Here is a 23,367-nt window from a genome sequence, read left to right on the forward strand (position 1 = left end):
AAAAAAACCAGCATGTAATTTCTGTCCTTGACAGAATGTATTAAATAAGCAAACACCACCAACAAGCAAAACAAGTACTACAATGTAAAAATATTAAAAAAATGATAACCCTCTCACATGCATAAATGAAAGGTTGCACACAAAGAACTCACATCTTTTCAAGCTTCAATAGTAAATATTCTGCTACTACGTATTAAATACTGCATGGTTTGCCCAAGCTAAGATGAAACCACATCATAAATCAATAAGCATTTTGCATTTTCTTTCATTATCTACTCAAAGTCATGGCATCAGTTTCTTGATTTCTCTTCCTGTTGCTTCATTATTGGCGTATCAAAATGCAACTGATTTCTGTACGTTGATTTTGTACCCTGCGACTTGCTCAATTCATGGATCAGTTCTAGTAGGTTTCTGGTGGAGTCAGTTGGGTTTTCCATGTGGAGTATCATGTCATCTGCAAAAAGTGAAAGTTTGACCTCATCTTTGCCAATTCTGATGCCTTTTATTTCCTTTTGTTGTCTGAATTCTGATGCACAGCACTCTGTTAAACAACAGTGGTGAGAGTTGACATCCCTGTTATGTTCGTGATCTCAGGGGGAAAGCTCTCAGTTTTTCCCCATTGAGAATGATATTAGCTATGGGCTTTTCCTAAATGGCTTTTGTGGTGTTTAAGTAAGTTCCTTCTATCCCAACTTTCTCGAGGGTTTTTATTAAGAAAGGATGCTGTATTTTGTCAAATGCTTTTTCTGCATTTGTTGACAGGATCATATGGTTTTTATATTTTCTTTTGTTAATGTGATGTATCACATTGATGGATTTGCGAATATTGAACCAGCCCTGTAACCTAGGAATGAATCCCACTTGATCATGGTAGGTAGTTCTCTTTATATCCTGTTGATTTCGATTTGCTAGTATCTTGTTGAGGATTTTTGCATTCATATTCATCAAATATATTGGCCTGTAGTTCTTTTTTTTTTTTTTTTTTTTTTTTTTGCTGGGTTTCTGTGTGGTTTGGGGATCAAAGTGATGCTGGCTTCATAGAATGAATCTAGAAGTTTTCCTTCCATTTATATTTTTTGGAGTAGCTTGAGAAGAATGGGTGTCAACTCTTATTTAAATGTCTGGTAGAATTCCCCGGAAAAGCCATCTGGCCCAGGGCTATTTGTTGGGATATTTTTATAACTGATTCAATTTCTTCACTAGCTATGTGTCTGTTCAGATTTTCTCTCTTCTCGTTTGAATTTTCATAGTGTGTGTGTGTGTGTGTGTGTGTGTGTGTGTGTGTGTGTGTGTGTGTGTTTGGGAATTTGTCCATTTCTTCTAGGTTGTCCAGTTTGTTGGCGTATAATTTTTCATAATATTCTCTATAATTCCTTGTATATCTGAGGGATTGTTTGTAATAAATCCATTTTCATTCGTGATTTTGTCTATCTGGGTGCTCTCTCTCTCTCTCTCTTTTCTTTCTTTCTTTTTTTTTTTTTTTTGAGAAGCCTGGCTAGAGGCTTATTAATTTTATTTGTTTTTTCAAAAAACTAACTCTTGGTTTCATTGATCTGTTCAACTGGGTTTTTTGGATTCTATATTGTTTATTTCTGCCCTGATCTTTATTATTTCTTTATTTTTGCTGGGTTTGGGGTGTTCTTGCTGCTCTACTTCTAGTTCCTTTAGGTGCACTGTTAGATTTTGTATTTGCACTTTTTCTAGTTTCTTGAAATAGGCCTGGATTCCTTTTTTTTTTTAAAATAAATAGTTTATTGTCAGATTGGTTTCCATATAGCACCCAGTGCTCTTCCCCAGAAGTGCCCTCCTCCATCACCACCACCTCTTTCCCCCCCTCCCCCTTCAACCCTCAGTTCATTTTCAGTATTCAATAGTCTCTCAGGTTTTGCGTCCCTCTCTCTCCCCAACTCTCTTTCCCTCTTCCCCTCCCCATGGTCCTCCATTAGGTTTCTCCTGTTCCCGTTAGACCTATGCGTGCAAACATATGGTATCTGTCCTTCTCCGCCTGACTTATTTCGCTTAGCATGACACCCTCAAGGTCCATCCACTTTGCCACAAATGAAATAGGCCTGGATGCCAATGTACTTTCCTCTTAGGACTGCCTTTGCTGGATCCCAAAGAGTTTGAATTGTTGTATTTTTATTTTTATTTGCTTCCATATATTTTTAAATTTCTTCTCTCATTGCCTGATCGGCTGATTCATTCTTTAGTAGGGTGTTCTTTAACTTTCATGTTTTTGGAGGTTTTCCAGACGTTTTCCTGTGATTGATTTCAAGTTTCATAGCATTGTGTGCATGGTATAATCTCAATTCTTTTATATTTATGGAGGGCTGCTTTATGACCTAGTATGTGATCTATCTTGGAGAATGTACCATGTGCACTCAAAAAGAAAGTGAATTCCATAGCCTCAGGATGTAGAGTTCTAAATATATCTGTCAAATCCATCTGTTCCAATGTGTCATTCAGGTCCATTGTTTCCATAGTGATCTTCTGTCTAATTGATCTATCCATTGCTGTCAGTGGAGTATTAATGTCCCCTGCAATTAGCATATTCTTATCAACAAGAATGTTTCTTTTGTGATTGTTTTATATATTTGGGTGCTCCTGAATTCATTGCATAGACATTTATAATTGTTAGCTCTTCCTGATGGATAGACCCTGTAATTATTATATAATGCCCTTCTTCATCTCTTGTTACTGCCTTAACTTTAAAGTCTGCTTTGTCCAATATAAGTATGACTACTCCAGCTTTCTTTTGACTTCCAGTAGCATCATAGATATTTCTCCATCCCCTCACTTTCAATCCGAAGGTGTCCTCAGGTCTAAAATGAGTCTCTTGTAGACAGCAAATAGGTAGATCTTGTTTTTTTAATCCATTCTGACCCTATGTCTTTTGATTGGAGCATTTAAATTGCATTCAGTGTTATTACTGAAAAATATGTGTCTATTTTTGTGCTAGTAGTTATTATGTTCTCTGTAGTATTCATGCTTGTATTGTTGTTTTTGATACTTTGTGTTCCTTGCAACATTTCCCTTGGAGTCCCCCTTAGGATTTCTTGTAGGACTGGTGTAGTGGTGATGAATTTCTTCAATTTTTGTTTGTTTGGGAAAACCTTTATCTCTCCTTCTATTTTGAATGACAGATTCACTGGATAAAGGATTCTTGGCTGCATATTTTTTCTGTTCGTCACATTGAAGATTTCCTGCTATTCCTTTCTGGCCTGCCAAGTTTCAGTAGATAGGTCTGCAACTACTCTGATATGTCTCCCTTTTTATGTTAGGGCCCTTTGATCACTAACTGCTTTCAGAAATCTCTCTTTATCCTTATATTTTGCCAGTTTCACTATGATATGTCATGCAGAAGATTGATTCAAGTTACATCTGAGGGGAGTTCTCTGTGTCTCTTGGATTTCAATGTCTGTTTCCTTCCCCAGATTGGGGATGTTCTTGGCTATAATTTGTTCAAGTACTCCTTCAGCCCCTTTTTCTTTCTCTTTTTTTTTTCTGGAATTCCTATGATATAGATATTGTTCTGTTTTATTTTATTGCTCAGCTCTCAAATTCTCTTTTCGTGCTCCTATCTCTCTTTTTCTTGACTTCCTATTTTTCTTCAATTGTGTCTTCTAATTCACCTGTTCTCTCTGAGTCTTCAATCCATGCAGTGGCCACCTCCATTTTATTGTGCACCTCATTTATAGCATTTAAAAATTCATCACAACTATTTTTAAGGTCCATAACTTTGTATCAATAGCATCTCTGATGTCTTCCATACCTTTTTCAAGCCCAGCAATTAATTTTACGACTATTGTTCTAAATTATTGGTCAGTAAATTTCTTTTGAGGAGAGTTTTTCTGTTTCATCATTTTGGCTAGTATTCTGTCTCCTGTATGTTTTTAAAGCTTGTTATGCACTCTGCACCTGTGAGTACTGCCATATTAAAGGAGGCTCATAGACTGTCCAGGGCCTGTTTGATCAGGAAGTGTTCTTTTAATGGTGTCCCATGGTCTCTCTTGTTGTGACTTTGGTTGTTTTATTTCTCTACTTGTAGTGATATTTGGGACTCTCCACCATGTGTAGTTTGGCTTGTTTCTTGAGGTAGCCCTGGCAAGGAAAACAGACAGACAAACAAACAAGGAACAAAAGCACACAAACTCACAAACAAATCAAACAAGCAAACCGAAATAAAACAAAACAAATAACAAAAACAACAAAAGACAAAGGATAGCTTAAGCATAAAACCAGAAATTCCCAGCTACAAGTAAAGATCAGGGTAGAGGCAGTGCTGATGGAAGAGCATATACAAAGAGAGAAATGACAGGGTTGGGGAGAAAGAGAAATTGAACATTGACCAGGCATTGAGACTAAAAGACTTAATTCAGAGAGAGAAAAAAAAATATGGCAAGAGGAGCAGAGAAAAAAAAAATGAAGATAATGTTACCCAGAGAAACTATATAGTGATTATTTCAGAGTGACAGAAAGGAAGGTAACAACAGAGGTGTATAACATGCATCAAGAGAATGGATTAAATATGCCTGTAAACCTATAACCAGAATACCCAGTCCAGAGAAGGCTGAATAATTATGGGCTTATCTCTAGGATTTCTATTCTCTTCTATTGATTTATGTGTCTATTTTTGTGCTAGTACCATATGTTTTGATAACTACAGCTTTGTAGTATAAGTTGAAATCTGAATTTATGATACTTCAATCTTTATTTTTCTTTTTTAAGCTTGTTTTGACTATTTGGAGTCTTTTGTGGTTTCATAAAAATTTTTGGATTCTTTGTTTTAGTCCTTTGAAAAAATGCTGTTAGTGTTTTGATAGGGATTGCATTAAATCTGTAGATTGCTTTGTGGGTAGTATGGACATTTTAACAATGTTGGTTTTTCCAATACATAAGCATAAAATATCTTTCCATTTGTTTGTGTTGTTTTAAATTTCTTTCATCAAATTTTTATAGTTTTCAGAGTACAGGTGTCTCACCTCCTTGGTTAAGTTTATTCTTATGTATTTTATTATTTTTGGTGCAATTGTAAATGAGATTTTTTTCTTAATTTCTCTTTGTGATGCTTAATTGTTAGTGTATAGAAATGCAATGAATTTCTGTACATTGATTTTTGTACCCTTCAACCCTACTGTATTCATTTATCAGTTCTAGTAGGGTTCTTTTTTGGTAGTCTTCAGGGTTTTCTATATATAGTATCCTGTCATTTGCAAATAGCAAAACTTTTACTTCTTTCTTACCGATTTGGATGCCTTTTATTCCTTTTTCTTGTCTGATTGCTATGACTATGACTTCTAGTAGCATGTTGAATAAAAGTAGTGAGAGCAGACATTCTTGTCTTGTTTCTGCTTGTAAGGGAAAACTCCTAATTTTTTACCATTGCATATGATGTTAGCTTTGGGCTTTTCAATTACAGTCTTTATTATGTTGACATATGTTCTTTCTAAACCTACTTTATTGAAGGTTTTTGTCATGAATGCTTTGTCTGCATCTATTGAAATGATAATATGGTTTTTATCCTTCATCTTGTTGATGCGATGTGTCATGCTGATTAATTTTGCACCATCATGTCTAAGTCAGAGTCTCCTAAACAGCCTGAAAAGCTGCAGAAGTTTTTCAACAGAGGTTTGAGCTTTGAAATAGCTGATGATTACATGAGGAGCCATTTTGAGCAATGGGGAACATTTATGGACTGTGTGGTAAGGAGAGGTCCAAACATCAAGTGCTCCAGAGGCTTCCCAGAGGCTTTGGGTTTGTCATGTATGCCATTGTGGAAGAGGTGGATGCAGCCATGAATGCAAGGTCACACAAGATTGATGGAAGAGTTGTAGAACCAAAGAAGGCTGTCTCAAGAGAAGATTCCCAATGACCTGGTGCCCACTTAACTGTGAAAAAGATTTTTGTCGGTGGCATTAAAGAAGACACTGAAGAACATCATCTAAGAGATTATTTTGAACAGTATGGGGAAATTAAAGTGATTGAAATAATGACTGACTGAGGCAGTGGCAAAGAGAGAGGCTTTGCTTTTGTAACATTTGATGTCCATGACTCTGTAGACAAGACTGTCATTTAAAAATACCATACTGTGAATGGCCACAACTGTGAAGTAAGGGAAGGTCTATCTAAGCAAGAGATGACTGGTGCTTCATTAAGCCAAAGAGGTCAAAGTGGTTCTGGAAAATTTGGTGGTGGTCGTGAAGGTGGTTTTGGTGGGAATGACAACTTTGTGGGTGAGGTGGCTTTGGTGGCAGTTGAGGTGGTGGTGGATATGGTGGCAGTGGGGGATGGTTATAATAAATTTGGTAATGATGGAAGCAACATTGGAGGTGGTGGAAGCTATAATCATTTAGGCAATTGCAACAATCAATCTTCAAATTTAAGACCGATGAAAAGAGGAAGTTTTGGAGGCAGAAGCTCTGGCCCCTATGGTGGTAGAGGCCAATACTTTGTGAAATCATGAAACTAAGGTAGCTATGGTGGTTCCAGCAGCAGCAGCTATGGCAGTGGCAGGAGGGTTTAATTACTGCCAAAAAAGAAATCTTAGCAGGAGAAGAGAGCCAGAGAAGTGACAGGGAAGCTACAGGTTACAACGGATTTGTGAACTCAGCCAAGCATAATGGTGGCAAGGTCTAGCTGCTACAAAGAAGATATGCTTTAGACAACACTCATGTGTATGGACATCAATCTTGAGAACTGTATTTTTGACTAATTGTATAACAGGTTATTTTAGTTTCTGTTCTGTGGAAAGTATAAAGCATTCCAACAAAGAGTTCTAATGTAGATTTTTTTTTTTGCCCCCATGTTGCTGATTGCTAAATGTAATAGTCTGATCATGATACTGAATAAATTTTTTTTATTTTTATTTTTTGCAAATATTGAACCACCCTTCCATCATAGGAATAAATCCCTCTTGATCATGGTGAATCCTTTTTTTTTCAGTGTATTTTTGGATTCAGTTTGCTAATATTTGTTGAGGATCTTTGCATCTATGTTCAGAGATATTGGCCTATAGTTCTTTTTTTTTGTAGTGGCTTTGATATCATTAATGGAATAATGGAATATATTTGGAAGTTTTATTTCCTCTTTTATTTTTTAGAATAGTTTCTTTAAATGTTTGGTAAAATTCACCTGTGAACCCATTTGGCACTGGACTTTCGTTTGTTGGGAGTCTTTGATTACTGATTCAATATCATTGCTGGTAATCAGTCTGTTAAAATTTTCTGTTTCTTCCTGATTCAGTTTTGAGAGTTATATGTTTCTAGGAATTTATCCATTTCTTCTAGGTTGTCCAATTTGTTGGTATGTAATTTTCATAATATTCTTTTATAATCCTTTGTATTTCTGTGGTGTTGGTTGTTTTCTTTTTCTCCTGATTTTGTTTAAATGAGTTATCCCTCTTAAACATTTTTTCCCTCAAAAAACCAAAAAATAGAACTACCCTATGATTCAGTAATTGCTCTATTAGGTATTTACCCAAAGGATACAAAAATACAGATTCAAAGGAGTACATGCACCTCAATGTTTATAGCAGCATTATCAACAATAGCCAAACTATGGAGAGAGTCCAAATTTTCATCAATTGATGAATAGATAAAGAAGATGTGGTGTGTATACACACACACACACACACACACACACATATACACACAATGGAATATTACTCAACCATCAAAAAGAATGAAGTTTTGCCATTTGCAAAGACATCTATGGACCTTGAATGTATTATGCTAAGTTAAATGAGTAGTATGTTATTAATCTTCATGTATTTGTGCTATTTCCAGATTTTTTCTTGAGGTTGATTTCTAGTTTCATAGAATTATAGTCAGAAAAGATGCATGGTATGATTTAAATCTTTTTAATTTGTTTAAGGTTATTTGGTGGCCTAATATGTTATCTATTCTGGGGAATGTTCAATGTGGAATTGAAAAGAATGTGTGTTCTTCTGTTTTAGGATGGAATGTTCTTAAAAAAAATTTTTTTTAATGTTTATTTATTTTTGAGAGAGAGGGTGTGGGGAGGGACAGAGAGAGAGGGAGACAGAGGATCCAAGCAGTCTCCTTACTGTCAACGCAGAGCCTGATGTGGGGCTCAAACCCATGAACTGTGAGATAATGACCTGAGCTGAAGTCAGATGCTTAACTGACTGAGCCACTCAAGTGCCCCTGGAATGTTCTGAATATATCCAATAAATCTATCTTGCCCAATGTCTCATTCAAATCCATTGTTTCCTTGTTGGTTTTGTGCTTGGATGATCTGTTCATTGATATAAGTGGGGTGTTCAAGTTCCTTACTATTATTGTATTACTAGTGATTACTTCCTTTATGTTTGTTATTAACTGCTTTATGTATTTGGGTGCTTACATGTTGGGTGCATAATCATTTACATTTTTTTATTTTTTTAATGTTTTATTTATTTTTGAGAGAGAGAGAGAGATTGACAGTGTGAGCAGGGGAGGGCCACAAAGAGAGGGAAACACAGAATCTGAGCTAGCGGTCAGCACAGAATCTGAGCCTGATGCAGGGCTTGAACCCATGAGCTGTGATATCATGACCTGAGCCTAAGCCAGACGCTCAACCAACTGAGCCACCCAGGTGCCCCTACAATTGTTATATCATCTTGTTGGGTTGTCCCCTTTATGATTATATAGTGTTCTTCCTTGCCTCTTGTTCAGTCTTTGTTTTAAAGTCTATTTTGCGTGTGCGCACACACACACACGTTCTAATTTGTGCAATACAAGTATGCTGCTCTGGCTTTCGTTTCACACCATTTACATAATAAATGTTTCTCCATCTTTTCACTTTCAGTCTGTATCTGCCTGTGTCTTTATGTCTGAAGTGAGTCTCGAGCCTCTTGTACACAGCATGCAGATTGGTCTTGTTTTATTAACCATTCCATCACCTTATATCTTTGATTGGAGCATTTAGTCCATTTATATTCAAAGTAATTATCGATGGTTATGTACTTATTGTCATTTGTTACTTGTTTTATGGTTGTTTTGTAGCTCTTCTCTGTTCCTACCTTCTTTTGGTTTCTTCTCTTACAATAAGTTGACTTTCTTTAGTGATACACTCCAATTCCTTTCTCTTTATTTTTGCATATTTATTACTGGTTTTTGATTTGTGGTTACCATTAGGTTTGCATATAACATTTGCATATAGCAGTCTATATTAAGTTGATGGGCATTTAAGTTTGAACCTATTCTTTACTGTTCTCCCCCACTATGCTTTAGTATATGATGTCATATTTAACATCTTTTTATTTTGTGAGTCCCTTGATTGATTTACAGATACACTTTTTTTTCCAAATATATTTATTTTTGTTTCTTACTTTTCTTGCTCTTATTTATGGTCTTTCCACTCAAAGCATCTCCTTTAACATTTCCTGTGGGGCTGGTTTAGTGGTCACGAATTCCTTTAACTTTTGCTTGTCTGGGAAACTCTCTCTCCTATTCTGAATGATAGACTTGCTGGATAAAGCATTCTTGGCTACAGATCTTTTCCTTTCAGCATTTTGAATATGTCATGCCACTCCCTTCTGGCCTGCAAAGTTTCTGCTGAAAACTCCTTTGATAGCCTTATTGCTGTTTTAAAAATTCTCTCTTTATCACTATGTTTGCCATTTTAATTACTATGTATTTTGGTGTGGACCTCCTTGGGTTGATTTTGTTGAGGATCTCTTTGCCTCCTTGATTTGGATTTGTTTCCTTCTCCAGATTTGTTAAGTTTTCAGTGATTATTTATTCAAATGAAGTTTCTTCCCCCTCTTCTCTCTCATCTCCTTCTGAGATTACTATAATACAAATGTTATTCCACTTGATGTTGTCACTGAGTTTTTTATTCTATTTTCATTCTGTATATATATATTTCCCTCTTACCTGTTTGTACTGATTACTTTTCATAACTCTATCCTCCAGATCACTGATTTGTTCTTCTGCTTCCTCTAGTCTGCTTTTAAGTACACTCTAGTGTATTTTTAATTCCACCTATTGTGTTCTTTATCTCTAATTACTTCTTTTTTATTTCTTTGTGAGAGGTCTCACTAATGTCTTCCACTTCTCTTCTCAAGTCTAATGAGTATCTTTATGAACATTACTTTAAATTCTCTATCAGGCATATTACCTATCTCTTATTTTTCTTTGGTCTCTTGCTATTCTCTCTATATCCTGTTCTTTAATTTGGTAAATATTTCTGTCTCATTTGTGTGTAACTCGCTGTGTCTGTTTCTTTGTGTTAGGAAAGTCACCTACATCTCCTGCTCTTAAAAGAGTAGTCTTATGAAGAAGAGGTCCTGTAGTGTCCTGAGGTGCAACATTCCCTGTTCACCAGAAGCTGGTGCTTTGGGGTATCTCCTATGTGTGATGTATGCACATTATTATTGTGGCCGAGTCACTCTTGCCTTCAATCCAATCATCTGCAATGGCTTTCTTTGCTTGTTGTGGGCAGAGTTTGGTCACTGTGTGGTTAGTGTATCAGTCCAGGGCCACCTTGGGCTTGAGCTGAGTCAGACCAGACATTTTCTGGAGATACAATGGCACTCAACTGCATGGCACTTTCCCTGTGTTGTCCCTAAGAAGCTTTTATTGATGGGCAGGGCTTGTAGTTAGAATGGCTGCTTGTCCCCAACCCATTGCTGTGATAACAGTTTGGTGTGTGTGGTTATCTTTCCGTCTTCATAGGGCAGGAGTCACTTTGGAGTGGTGGTGGACCTTGTTGGGGCTGCTTGCACACTGCCAGGCTTGTGGCTCAGCCTTGGATGGGCTCAGGGCGAGTATATTGGAGGTGGTGGATCTGCAGTGTGCTCTGGGGCAGGAGGTGCAGTGTTAGCAAGATTTGTGTGCTGGTCTTCTGGGGGACCCACAGTGCAGGGACTGGGGCAGGCCAGGCTTGAGAGGATGGATCTGCAGGTTGGGGAGGGGCAGGGTAGGATTCTTGGTGTTAGCAAGTTAGGTAGAGATTCGGTGTTGCCTTGGTTCCCACAGATGGCTGTGTGTTTATGCTGGGGCGTGGGCACCTGCCAGGTCCTTTGTTCCTGGAGGAGTTTCCCAAAAATCTCTGTCCCTCCTGGATACACTCTGAGATTAGTAAAGAACTTTCCCTGCCATATGCCCCAGATGTTTTTCCAACTGCTGCTTCTATGCTATATCTCTGATGGGCTGTTTGTTGTGCTGTCTCTTTAAGGGCAGGGACTCAGTTTCCTCTCACCCTATCAGCTCTCCCAGAGTATGCCAGCTGATGTTTAAAATTCCAGGTTTTGAGTCTGCTGGATTCATCAGTAACAACTGATGAAATTGGCCGCTCTGACTTTCACAGCCAAATGTTGTGAGGACTTGTCTTCACTGTATGGGCTTCCTGGACTGATAGACTGTTTCTCTCCCCTCCCTGTGCCTATGTGTCTCTCTCTCCCGCAGACAGTCCCCCAGGTCTGTTTAGCTCCTCACCACATCTCTCCCCTTCATACCCTCTTCTCTACATTTAGTTGTGGAGTTTGTTCTGCCAGCCTTCGGGTCCCTTTCTAGGTTATTTACACTGATGTGAGCGCTATCTAGTTGTATTTGCGAAACGAGGGGAGCCATCTTCCCAGCAAGCCTCTAAAATACATCCCCGGGAAAAAGGGAACCCAGGACCTCAACCACTAGGAGGCAAGGGGGTACTTGGAGTCTAAGGATCAGGCCACCCACACCTCCTCCTTCACTGGAGATGGTACAGCAATCCAGTGTACCAGCCACTTCAGTCACCCCTTTCTCTTTTTTTAATATAAACATTTAGATTTCTAAATTTCCCTCTAGGCACTATTTTGGCAGCATCCTATACATTTTAATATATACTTTCAATATCATTTCAGTTCAAAATATTTTGTAATTTCTCTTGATACTTCCTCTTTGGCCAATGGATTATTTAGAAGTGTGTTGTTTGTTTCCAAATGTTTGGAGAATTTTCTGTTCTCTTGTGGTTGTTGATTTCTGGTCTAATTCCTTTATGGCCAAAGACATACTTTTTATATGATTTAAATTTCTTTTCAGATAGAAAATTTTCTTTTCCCTAGCAACATTTCGCTTATTTATCACCTAATTAATATCACAAGAACCAGTAATTTGAGTTGACAATATTGCCAAGTACAGATCATGCCCCAGGGTTCAATCATATGCATTGTTAAACCTTGCTAATTACACATTTATGTAAAATAAATACACATTTATGTATTAATGCAAGATGTATTCTTTAGAATGTGCCCTGTTGGAACTTTGGAGAAGTGTATTATGGAAACATCTGTTAGTGGACATAAAATTGCTCAAGAATACCTGGCATTCACTTAGCTTCTTCCATTTTGGTTTTGTTAGTGCATTACATAGAAATCAGAATGAGTCTACTTAATTTTAGTGTAAATTCACCTCTCCATTCCACCAAACAGAGTTTTTATTTGTTTTCAATCCAGCAGGATAGCTACAGAGTAACTTTATAATACTTAGCAACTCAAAGAAATGAAAAAAAATATCAATTTGTTTGATAAGCTTGAAAGGCAGTGTATCCTTTTTACTATATACCACAATGTCTGTCTCCTTTGAAATTCCAAAGGGTGCTCCTCTTTTTTTTTTTTTTTGATGTTTGTTTATGTTTGAGAGACAGAGCATGGTCAGGGGAGGGGCAGAGAGAGAGGGAGACACAGAATCAAAGCTGGCTCCAGGCTCTGAGCCGTCAGCACAGAGTCTGATAAGGGACTCAAACCCATGAGCCGTGAGATCATGACCTGAGCCAAAGTTGGATGCTTAACCAACGGAGCCACCCAGTTGCCCCTTGGTTCAATTTTAAAAAGTTTTTATTTAAGTTCCAGTTAGTTAGGGGCTCCTGGATAGCTCAGTTAAGCATCCAACTCTTGATTTTGGCTCAAGGTCATGATCTCACAGTTTGTAAATTCAAGCCCCACATCAGACTCTGCACTGTCTCAGAATAAATAAATAAACTTTAAAATAAAATAAAATGAATTCCAACTAGTTAACATACAGGATAGTATTAGTTTTAGGTGTATAATATAGTGATTCAACACTTCCATACATCATAGCATGGGGCACTCCTTAATCCTCATCACCTATTTTACCCGTCAATTCATCCACCTCCCCTCTGGTAACCACAAGTGTGTTTCATGGTTTGCCTCTCCCTCTCTCTTTTTTTCCTCTTTGTTTATTGTCTTTTTAAAATTTCACAGATGAGTGAAATTATATAGTATTTGTCTTTATCTGACTTACGTATTTCACTTAACATAATTCCCTAGCTCCATCCATGTTGTTGCAAATGGCAAGAATTAATTTATAAAAGAAAGGATAAAAACCATATGATCATCTTAATAGATGCAGAAAAAGCATATGGCAAAGCACAACATCCATTCATGGTAAAAACTCTCAACAAAGTAGGTTTACAGAGAACATACCTCAATATAATAAAGGCCATATATGAAAACCCAGAGCTAACATTACTCCATGGTGAAAAACTGAAAGCTTTCCCTTTAAAATCAGGAACAAGACAAGGATATCCACTCTTACCACTGTTTTATTCAGCACAGTATTGGAAGTTCTAGCCACAGAAATCAGAGAGGAAAAAGAAATAGAAAGCATCCAATTTGGGAAGGAAGAAGTATAATTTTCACTATTTGCAGTTGAAATGATTCTATACATAGAAACCCCTAAAGACTCCACCAAAATAAAACTACTAGAACTGTAACAAAATTACAGGATGCAAAATTAATATACAGAAATCAGCTGCATTTCTATACACTAATAACAAAGTAGCAGAAAGAGAAATTAAGTAAATCATATAATTTACAATTACAGTAAAAATAATAAAATACCTAAGAATAAACTTAACCAAGCAGGTGAAAAGCCTGTGCTCTGAAACTATAAAACATCAATGAAAGAATGTAATTTCATTTCTTGATGTCATTAAACATTCAGACATTCCAATCGGTTTGTCTCTTAATTTGTTTAATGCTTATTTATTTTTTGAGAGAGAGACAGAGAGACCGAGCGCTAGTAGGGGAGGGTCAGAGAGAGAGACACACACAGAATCCGAAGCAGGTTCCAGGCTCTGAGCTGTCAGCACAGAGCCCGACGTGGAGCTTGAACCCACAAACTGTGAGATCATGAACTGAGCTGAAGTCAGATGCTTAACCAACTGAGCCAACCAGGCACCCCTGTCTCTTAATTCTTTTAATCTGTAGATCGCCCTTCAATCAAGTTTTTCCTTGAAATTTATTTGTTGAAGAAACCTAGTCATTAGTTTTCTAAAATTTCCACATTCTGGGTTGTGCTGATTACATCATTTTGGGGCCACTTAATAAATTCCTCTGTCCAAATCTGTTCTATAAATTGCTAGACCTAGAACCTGTTAGATTCTAATTGTAATTGTTTGGTCTAGATCATGAATCTGATCAATTTTTGGCAAGATTACTTCACAAGTCTTCTATCAACAGCCACATGATGTGTCTGGTTGTCTCCTTGTGGTGTCCAGAGCTTCTGATGCTCACTGCTTAGATTCACTAGTGGCTGAGAACCGGTGATATTCTTTTAAAGAAAGACATTGTTATTGATGTATCACTTGCTGCAAAAAAAGTACAAATCTTAAGTGTACACTCAGATATGTTTTTACATATATATATGTGTATACACACACACACACACACACACATCTGTATAAATATCAGCTAGATCAGGATATAGAACATTTCCAATACCTCCAAAAATTTCCTCTCCCAGTGAATAACCACTATTCTGGTGTCTATCACCACACATTAGTTTAACTTGTTCTTTAAACTTCAGATGAATGGAATTTTATAGTATGTACTTTTTGTGTCTATATCATTTGATTCAACGTTTTAGCTATGAGATTCACTCATGTTGTTACATGTAGCATCAGATCATTTTTTATTGCTATGTAGTAGTCCACTGAGTGAATATACTTTTATTTATTTTTGCAAAATGATGATGTTGTAATGCTATCATTGCTTGTTCATTTTTACTTGGTATTCTTCTATAAAGAGAAATTGTCTTTATAAGCCATTTGGTTACTTGGAGGCATAGATCATAAAGGAAAGACAAGATAAATCCTGGATAGTGTCAAGGTAATGAAGTATTTCCTAGTCATCTAAAGATGACTAGTGAAGGTTATTTCTCTAGTATCATATGAATTGAAAATGAATTTTTAAATGCTTCATATGTTTTGATCAATCATAACTATTATTCTTATTGATGCTTAAATTGTGCCTTCAGGTGGGCTCCTGAATCCCTCTAATATAACTCCAGTAGTCTTTCATAGCTTTCTTATTCTCCAGTATATTATCTTTTATATTTTCTGTCTCAGTCCTGGGATAAACTGTTTCTCCAAGGACCAGTTATTCCTCTTAGTAAAAAATGGTATTTAGAGACCACAGTCTTGGCACAGGGCTATTTTATAAGAGTCTGACTGAAAGGAGTTCTAAAATTCTTCCTATCTTCAAGAAGAAAGCTGTTTTCTTATAAATGCAGCATGAGTCTTCTATTCCATTGGTTGTAGATTTGTCAACTGTTGCCCTTCTTTTTCAGTTATAAATTGCTGTTTGTTTAGCTCTATCAATATCAGATTGATTATTGTAGATTGACAATACATCTTTGGATCAGTAGTATTTTGGGCCCATAATTTAACCAGTGGTGAGACACTGACCCATTGTGTTTCAAATGGGACTCATCTACAATTATATTTCCCAAGCAGATTTATACACAACTCAGCTAGGAATCTGTGAATATAGTGACTCTTTTTTGTTATTTCCAAGTTCTCTTTCTACTGAAGAATGGAAAAACATTACTGGGGGACACTGGGAGATACTGACTCATTGAAATGAATAACAGTCAATATAATTTGAGAGCAACTGCTTTAATTTGAAAGAAGGAGGTGCTAAATGAGGATGTTTCGAGCACTTAGACAATGCAAATTGGGGGCTGGAGGAATGAAAGGCTTCTGGTGCCAGAGCCACATATAACCTGCCTATCAGCAAAAGAAATCCTAGTCTCAGAAATCTTGTCCTGATCCTTTGCAGAAGCCAGGTTCAGGTTACATTTCTACCCTCCGGAATACAGCTGAACAGGTCTCTCCCTTCATTCTCTTCTTCCTCTAGCTTCTGGACACGTGGCTGAATTCCCAGAAGGACAATGAGAGGGAAGGGGCCATGTGGTGTACTGCCCGTATTCTTGGTTTCACGGCAAAATGGAACAACTTTGGGGTGAGCGGGATTCTGCCCTGGAACATGGAGCCTCATCTCTACCCTTACCCCAGACTTCATCACATGTTTACCTAGCTTCAATTACTCATCCTCATCACACCTTCCCTCTTGTCTCCCTTTGTCTTTTTCCCTGTCCACCAATTCAATTCCATTTCACTTGGTTCAGTATGATTCCATCTTTCTCAACAAGCAGTTACTGAATACTCACCTTCTACCAGGCATCATGCTAGGTGTTACCATGGATACATAGATGACGAAGACATGGATCTTACAGTCCACTGGGGAAAGAGGCATGCATAGAACAAACTTAAATAGAAGGTGATAATGAATGTACAAACCAAATTAGGAGGAATAAAAGATCAAAACACAAATGAAGTATAAGTGAAGGGAAAGCTTATGGAGGAGGGGACATCTGAGCTAGGCCTGAACAAGAGTGCAATGTCAAGAGGTAAAGAAGAGGGACAGTGTAAGATCATTCCAAACTATGATCCCACAAGATTTTAATAGCTACAACCTGCCTGTCTAATTTCATTCCCATTAATCTCACCTACTCTTACCTCTCATATCTCTCCTGCATCTGCTCCTCCTCTCTTGTTTTAACTCAGCCTAAGGGAATGGCTGGGATAACTTGTGACTTCCAGCTCCCCTTTCCAGATGGAGATCAAGTTCCCTTGGTTGGGGTGTTTTGTAAGGCTGCTGGCCATGCGCTGCAAAGACCCAGTGGACAACAGCTGCTTCCTGTCTTCACAGGCGGTCTACAACCTCTACCGTATCCTCCTGCTGCAAAAGCGTAGGGAGAATTTCCTCTTTTCACTTCTGCTCTGGCTTCCCAGTTAGGTTTGGCCATCCACCCACATACTGTTTTGGGAGAATGAGAGCTAAGAAGTTAAATGAGCAATCTCATTTCCAATGAGAAACGTGCCCCAAAACATCTACATATACTGTCTTGGGACAAAATAGCTACTCGGGAAGCAGTTCTTTTGAATTAGTTTCTCCCCCTCTGGCTGAACACCATACTCTGACCCTATCGTGTCTCTGCTCTGAGGCAGGCAACATGGGGGTTCCTTTGATATTAGCTCTCACCTTTCCTTATATTACTGTCCCTTCCCCTTCCCCATGGGATATATATCTCCCAAGCTGACTTCGGGTTGGGCAGATGGAAAAGAGAAAAACCTAAGACACCTTCCGAGTGTCTGAGGGGTGGGGTCTGGTGTCTGTTTCAGAGATGAGAAGGAAACGACAGGGCTTATGGGAAGAAGAGGGCAAGCGTGATGTCTATAGTGCCTATGTGTTCTATAACAACACCTTTGAGATTGGCAAGGTGAGAGGGCAGGGCCAGAGACAAAGTGGGAAGGGCCTGGGCTTCCCATCTACCTCATATTATAGACACCTGGGGTGGGACTCCTTTCTCCCATCTCCTTTCCCATTCCATTGCTGAGTGTGAACTTTTACTTTGGGGAAATTTTTTCACATGCTACAGTATGCTCCCCCTTAAGCATCATGGGTCCTAATCCTTCCTTCTTACCTGTCCCACAGAAGCATTTGCTTCACACTAATGATGCTTTATTAGACTCAGCCCATGCCTCAAAGACATGTCATTAAGGATCTTGGTCTCAGCCCTTCTCTCCTAGCACTCTGCCCCTGACCTGTGAGCCCCTGAGCCTGAGTGAACCCGAGGCCAGTGTTTTCTCGCTCCCATTACCAAAGACTCTGTTCCCAGTAAAAGGGTCTTCTAGGAGCTAGGCAGAGAACACAGGCCTAGGACAAAAGCACATCATGTTCCCAAGAGAAGCTCTCTCCTCCTACGCCAACTTGGAAGGATGGTACAGGCTACCTCAAGCAGGAGGCCCCAGGTGCAGACAGCCTGATGCCACCCTTGCAGGCATTTGCAGAGTACTTCACCGAGATGCAACTCACCACCTTGGTGCTGGTGACCATGGAGGGCCTGACTGACAGCAGGGCCAAGGTGTCTCTGGCAGCAGCCCAGCTGATGAGTGCTGTCATGAAAGAACAGGGCAAAGACATGATAAAGGTAGTGTGGTGCTGTGGTGGGAGCTCTGTCCCGTACGCCAGGAGCCTGGGCTCTTTCCTGGCTCTATTCCTAATCAGCTGAAGGACCTTGGAAAGTCCCTCTCCTCGGAGGCCTTAATTCACTTACCTTTAAGATGTAGGCTTGGCCTAGATTTACTCTGTAGTCCCACTGAGCTCTGACATCCATAATTATAAGCTCAGGACTGGTTCCTCAGTGAACAAAAACCACAAGCAGAGGTGTAGGCAGCTGCAGGGCCTAGTGGCTGAAGCACAAGGAAGCAATGTAGGAGGGATTCACTCTGACTCCTGGGCGGGGGAGGAGGTCAGGTGTCTTAGATTTCTGTGAAGGCAAGGTTGTGGATTGCAAACCAACAAGCTCATGGAGTGACTGACCTCTGAGTACATTTTCTTTCAGGATAATGCCTACAAACAGGAAGGTTTTGCAGAAAAATGCACATTTCCCACTTCACTGAGAAAAACTTTTAAATGAGGTCACATAAGGTGACTCTTTAAGTGGCCACTGTCTCTTTTATATATGGCACGGCGTCTCTAGACCTTCCTCTCTCTGAATCCTCTGACACCTATTGCCTCCTCTCATTTATGCAACTTGCTTGGCCTAGGTGTCAGAAATGGAAGGACACTTCTGAGGGTGTCCTTGCAGCATTACAATAAAATGGATTTGGCAGCAGCCCATATAAGAGGAATCTGAGGGGCAGTTGAGAGCCTTATGGTACCTTCACATCCAATGCCAACTGTTCCTGCAATTTCAGGGACTGAAAGTTGATCTCAGTGGGGAGAGGAAGCCCTGAAGGGTGCCTAGGGCTTTTGCCTCCCTTCCCAGAGTCTCGTATCTCCTGCATAACCTCGGAGCAACTCTCTGGACTTTGGGCTGAGGGCAGGCATCTGTCATAGTGGAGTTCCTTTTGTCACCCCTGTTGGTCCAACCTCTAGAATCCTAGTACTCTGCCTTAAGAGTCACGGGCAGGGCTGCAAGTAGCCCCTTGAGTCTGGGAGTTGTTAGAAAGGGAGGAAGGGGGAAGGTAGCAAGTAAACACTTACTGAGACTCTTTCGGCTCTTCCTTATAGGTTGAAGAAATTGTGGAGGGGATTGTGGAACGACTCAACTTACAGCTGGAGCCCAACACAAAGGAGGAGGCCATGCGGGCCTTGTGCTTGTTGGCCAGCAACAACACCAGAAGGGTTGTGCCCATGCTGCTCAACAAGACCTGCCTTGGGACAGGTACCCCTCCCATGGTCCAGGAACACATCCTCCAGCCCAGTACAAAGCCCCTGCCTCAGCCCAAGCCCAGCCCAAAAATCACTGCAATGGGATGCTTTCTCTTTGACACCAATCACACTTCCTCTCTGTATTCTCTGACCAAGTCTAGACACTGAGAACTGGCCCTTCATAGGCCCAAGACCTGACTAATCCTAGGAGCTTGGTCACCAGGGTCTGTGACATATCTGCCACTGGGTCCTGCAGAACCAATCTGGCCCTGTGGAATGTGTTTGGCACCCGGCGAGAGACCGCAATCAGTGTCCTGCAGCTGCTCATAGGAATCCTGGAAAAGCTCCATTCCAGCGAGGAAACTAGGGAGATGGCCTTCCAGCCTGTGGTGGTCAGCATGGGAACAGGGAGCCGAGGACTTCCTGTTCTGGGACTTGGGGCAGAGCTGAAGTTCAAGGGCTGCAGGGTGGGGGCACATCTTAGAGGAGCAATTACTAATTCAGTACATTCGATTCATACTTATTACCTCCTCTTGGTACCTGTATATCTAAGAACTGCATGTCACAGAGAGAGCAGGGATTGATCCCATTTAATGGACAAGGAAATTGATGTTTAGAGCTAAGCAGCTTTCTCTGTCTCCTGATTCTGGGGCCTGGGGTATGGCATGGGGGTTGGAGGCAGAAGAGATTTGATTGCTAGGGATGGACAAAGTATTCCTAAGTAATTTTCTCCTAAAACTGTTAGAATTGCTTCCCATTTTGTTTTTGATGTCAGGAGAGTGAAGAGAAAGCAGACTGCATGTGTGTGGCCCCCTTATTTATCTAGGCAAGAGTGGTGGACTTTTAGTTCTTGGGTGCTTCTTATAAGCCTGAGTCAGAGTGAGCTGTGCTCTTTGGGCAGTGATATGGAAGGCAGGGTTTGGGGCTGTGGGACCATTTTGTGTATTCATCCACCATCTCCCAGGTGACATGTGCTTTGTGTGAGATGCTGTCAGGGTCCCTGTGCCATGAGGCTGTCCAGGAGCTCTACCCCCGGCTGTTGCTGGCTACACTGTATCATCTCTACTGGGTGCTTGAGCAAAGTGCCCCTGAGAAGATGGTGGTCTACAATAAGGAGGGGGACCCAGGCACCAAAAGCAAGCCCTTTGATCCTACTGGGTAAGCCTAATGGCCTTGTGATGGACAGCTGGGACTAGTCAATTCCAAAGGGCACTAGACAACTGAATGCTGATCCCCTAGTGATGCCAAGGAAGAGAACAGCAGAAGAGTGGAGACAGAACATGGGTGTGCATACTGTAGCCTCATGTGCTAGAATACTCTCACATATTTTCAAGCTTCTCATTTATCTTCTTCTTGTATGTACTTTTCAGCTGATTCACTCAGCAGTTCATGTCCATGTTCACAACTGCCCATAAAGAGATAGTAGGTGGCAGGGCAAGCCCATGTCTTTGTCATTCTCTCCATGCAGTTGTGGTGTTTGAATCTGGTTGACCACTTGCTTGACTTTGTCACTAGCTCTGCTGTCTTGCACAAGTCACAAGTGGATTCAACAGAATGAAATTAATTTCCCAGAATGAAAACATTCTTATCTTGAAAATGGGGGTTGGACGCCTAAATATGTGGTTGTCATACTTTTTTTTTAAACCTCAGGACATTCTATTCAAATGGAAAAATCTTATATAAAATGAGAAAAATAAAACCAATAAGCAGAGATGTGCTGATTAGGTGGGTTTGGAGGCAAAGAGATATCCTAACCCCATTCTGTGCCCGAGAGCCGAATTGGAAAACCACAGCACTCAGATATCTCTGTAGTCTCTTTCATAGGAGTCTGTGGTTGGATGAGGGCCAGGGTTGAAGGCGTGGATGGGCGTTTGGAGATGGCTTTCACAGAGCCATGGATTCTTCTCAGCAGGAAAGGAGAACCCAGCTACTCAAACAGGAAACCGTTTCCTGGTTTGCAAGTACAATGCAAATCAGAGCATAATGCCTTGTCGATCCTTCTGTCCCTTTCTTTTCACACACCCAATGGTGATGACCTTCAGTTGTGCCTTGGAGGTAGTGAAGTTGGTGTTCATGGCAGCTGAATATGAAGGAGTGATGGTCTATGCGAATCAGCATCACTGCCGGGACCTTCTATCCTGCCCCACGTTTTACTACATAGGGATCATGGACCTGACAAGGTGAGGCTACTTACCTGCTAACCCTGGCACCACTCTAGTGCCAGCCTTCAGTGGTCCCTTCCCCACCTCCCAGCCCTCTGGTCTCCTGATTCTTCAGCCTTTGTGTCTTCCCTGTTCCATGCACGTTGGTCCCTTGCTACCTCCCCACCCCCGCCACTCAACAACTTTTGGCTTCCTGTGTCCCACCCCAGTGGCATTGTGAAGAACTGTGAACCTGCCATCCTGCATCGGATCCTCAACCTCATCAGGAACATCCTCTATAGTTCCAACTATCATTGGAGGATTCTGGCTAGGACTTTCTATGCACAGGTGAAGTCTGAGGAATGGCCCACCACCTGAACAATTCATATCCTGGGCTGAGGAAAACTTAACAGAAATGTTAAGTAAATAGCCCCAGAAAGAGAAAGGATAAGATTAAGTCATTTAAACTGAGGTCCCCTCTCTGGCAATTCAAGTGCCTGGCTAAAGGAGGCAGGAAAGCCTGAGGAGGGGGCCAGCGGCTCATGTTCCAAAATGATCTATGGATCCTAGAATTTGACTCAACTTCTAACCTTATCTGCTTTATCCTCTACTCCTTAACTTCGTCTCTACTAACTCGCTCAACTGAACACACTCGTTACCTGAGTATGGGACCTGAGGGAGGGCTAAAGGGGTACTGATACTTATAACCTTTACTCCACCCATAGCTGTGTCTCCTCATGCCCACAGCTGCTCTGGCACCGATCAGTGGCTCAGACTGTGGGGCAAGACTTTTTGGGAAATCTAATCAAGTGGACCAAGGAGCCCAGCCTCATCATGAAGGAAATTGGGCTCCGTGGAATCAGTAACCTTGCACTGCACCCAGGACAAGTAAGAGTAGGGAGGAAAAAATGGGAATTCAGTGTTACTCCCTGAAGCATTGGATTTATCTCCTTTGGGTGTCCAGGGCTTAGAACATTCCCCAACCTCTCATCCTAGGGCAGCACAATATCCAGTTTGTAGACTTACATAGACTGGCCATGAGGCCTCCCAAACTCTGGGGACACCAGCCTTCTATTTCCTGGGCACATCCTGCCCCCTGATTCCCCATGTCTGATCCTCTAAGGCACTATGTTTTCTAAAAATCCTGTCCCCAGGGTTACAGGGTTATAGAATCCTCATATGGTAAGTGATCTCTCCCTTCTTCCAAATAGACTCTTGAGGGCCATGTTCCGTTCTTGCGAGACTTTCTGAATAATGAGGCTCGTGTGACAATGCAGGCAGTAAAGAGCCTACGGAACATCATCTACCATGAGAAGGGACAGAACACCAAGATGATCTTTTGCAGCATCTCCAAGCAACTGCGTCCACTCATCAATGATGTATGGGCCTAAGTTCCTAGGATCAGTCGGGAGCAGTAAAGGCTAGGGGTGAAGATGAGCCCTGAAAACTGGGTGGAGGGTGCTGAAGCAGGGCTGTGGGACTGTGAGAGAAGGCTGAAGTCACCAAGGGGTAGCAAAAAGGATACTTGGCTACCTGAAGCCATGCAAAGGATTGTCCCCAATACATTCCCTATTACAGACAGACCCAACACCCAGCCATCTACCTATTCTCTCACCAGGAGCTACTGAAGGGAAAAAAAAATGACACCTTGCTATGAAATTAGTTCTGGAGTGAAACATGGGGAGACAAGTCACAACTCTACTGTCCTCTCAGGACAGGTTC

At 40.5% G+C, this 23,367-nt stretch overlaps 1 protein-coding gene and 1 pseudogene across 1 annotated transcript in view; both read left to right on the forward strand.

Annotated features, from left to right (window-relative positions):
- The window catches only part of LOC115305333 (maestro heat-like repeat-containing protein family member 1), a 75,169-nt gene that overhangs the window by 37,338 nt on the left and 14,464 nt on the right, over nucleotides 1-23,367 (forward strand). The window contains 12 exon segments of the mRNA XM_029955563.1: nucleotides 16,142-16,246; nucleotides 16,901-17,036; nucleotides 17,470-17,567; nucleotides 18,129-18,278; nucleotides 19,364-19,502; nucleotides 19,505-19,517; nucleotides 19,761-19,896; nucleotides 20,469-20,662; nucleotides 21,547-21,684; nucleotides 21,876-21,993; nucleotides 22,393-22,539; nucleotides 22,857-23,024. Of these exon segments, the coding sequence (XP_029811423.1) occupies nucleotides 16,142-16,246; nucleotides 16,901-17,036; nucleotides 17,470-17,567; nucleotides 18,129-18,278; nucleotides 19,364-19,502; nucleotides 19,505-19,517; nucleotides 19,761-19,896; nucleotides 20,469-20,662; nucleotides 21,547-21,684; nucleotides 21,876-21,993; nucleotides 22,393-22,539; nucleotides 22,857-23,024 (1,542 nt within the window).
- On the forward strand, nucleotides 5,571-6,523 carry LOC115303937 (annotated as a pseudogene).

This window comes from Suricata suricatta, chromosome 10 (genome assembly GCF_006229205.1).
Source record: "Suricata suricatta isolate VVHF042 chromosome 10, meerkat_22Aug2017_6uvM2_HiC, whole genome shotgun sequence".
Taxonomy (NCBI): domain Eukaryota; kingdom Metazoa; phylum Chordata; class Mammalia; order Carnivora; family Herpestidae; genus Suricata; species Suricata suricatta.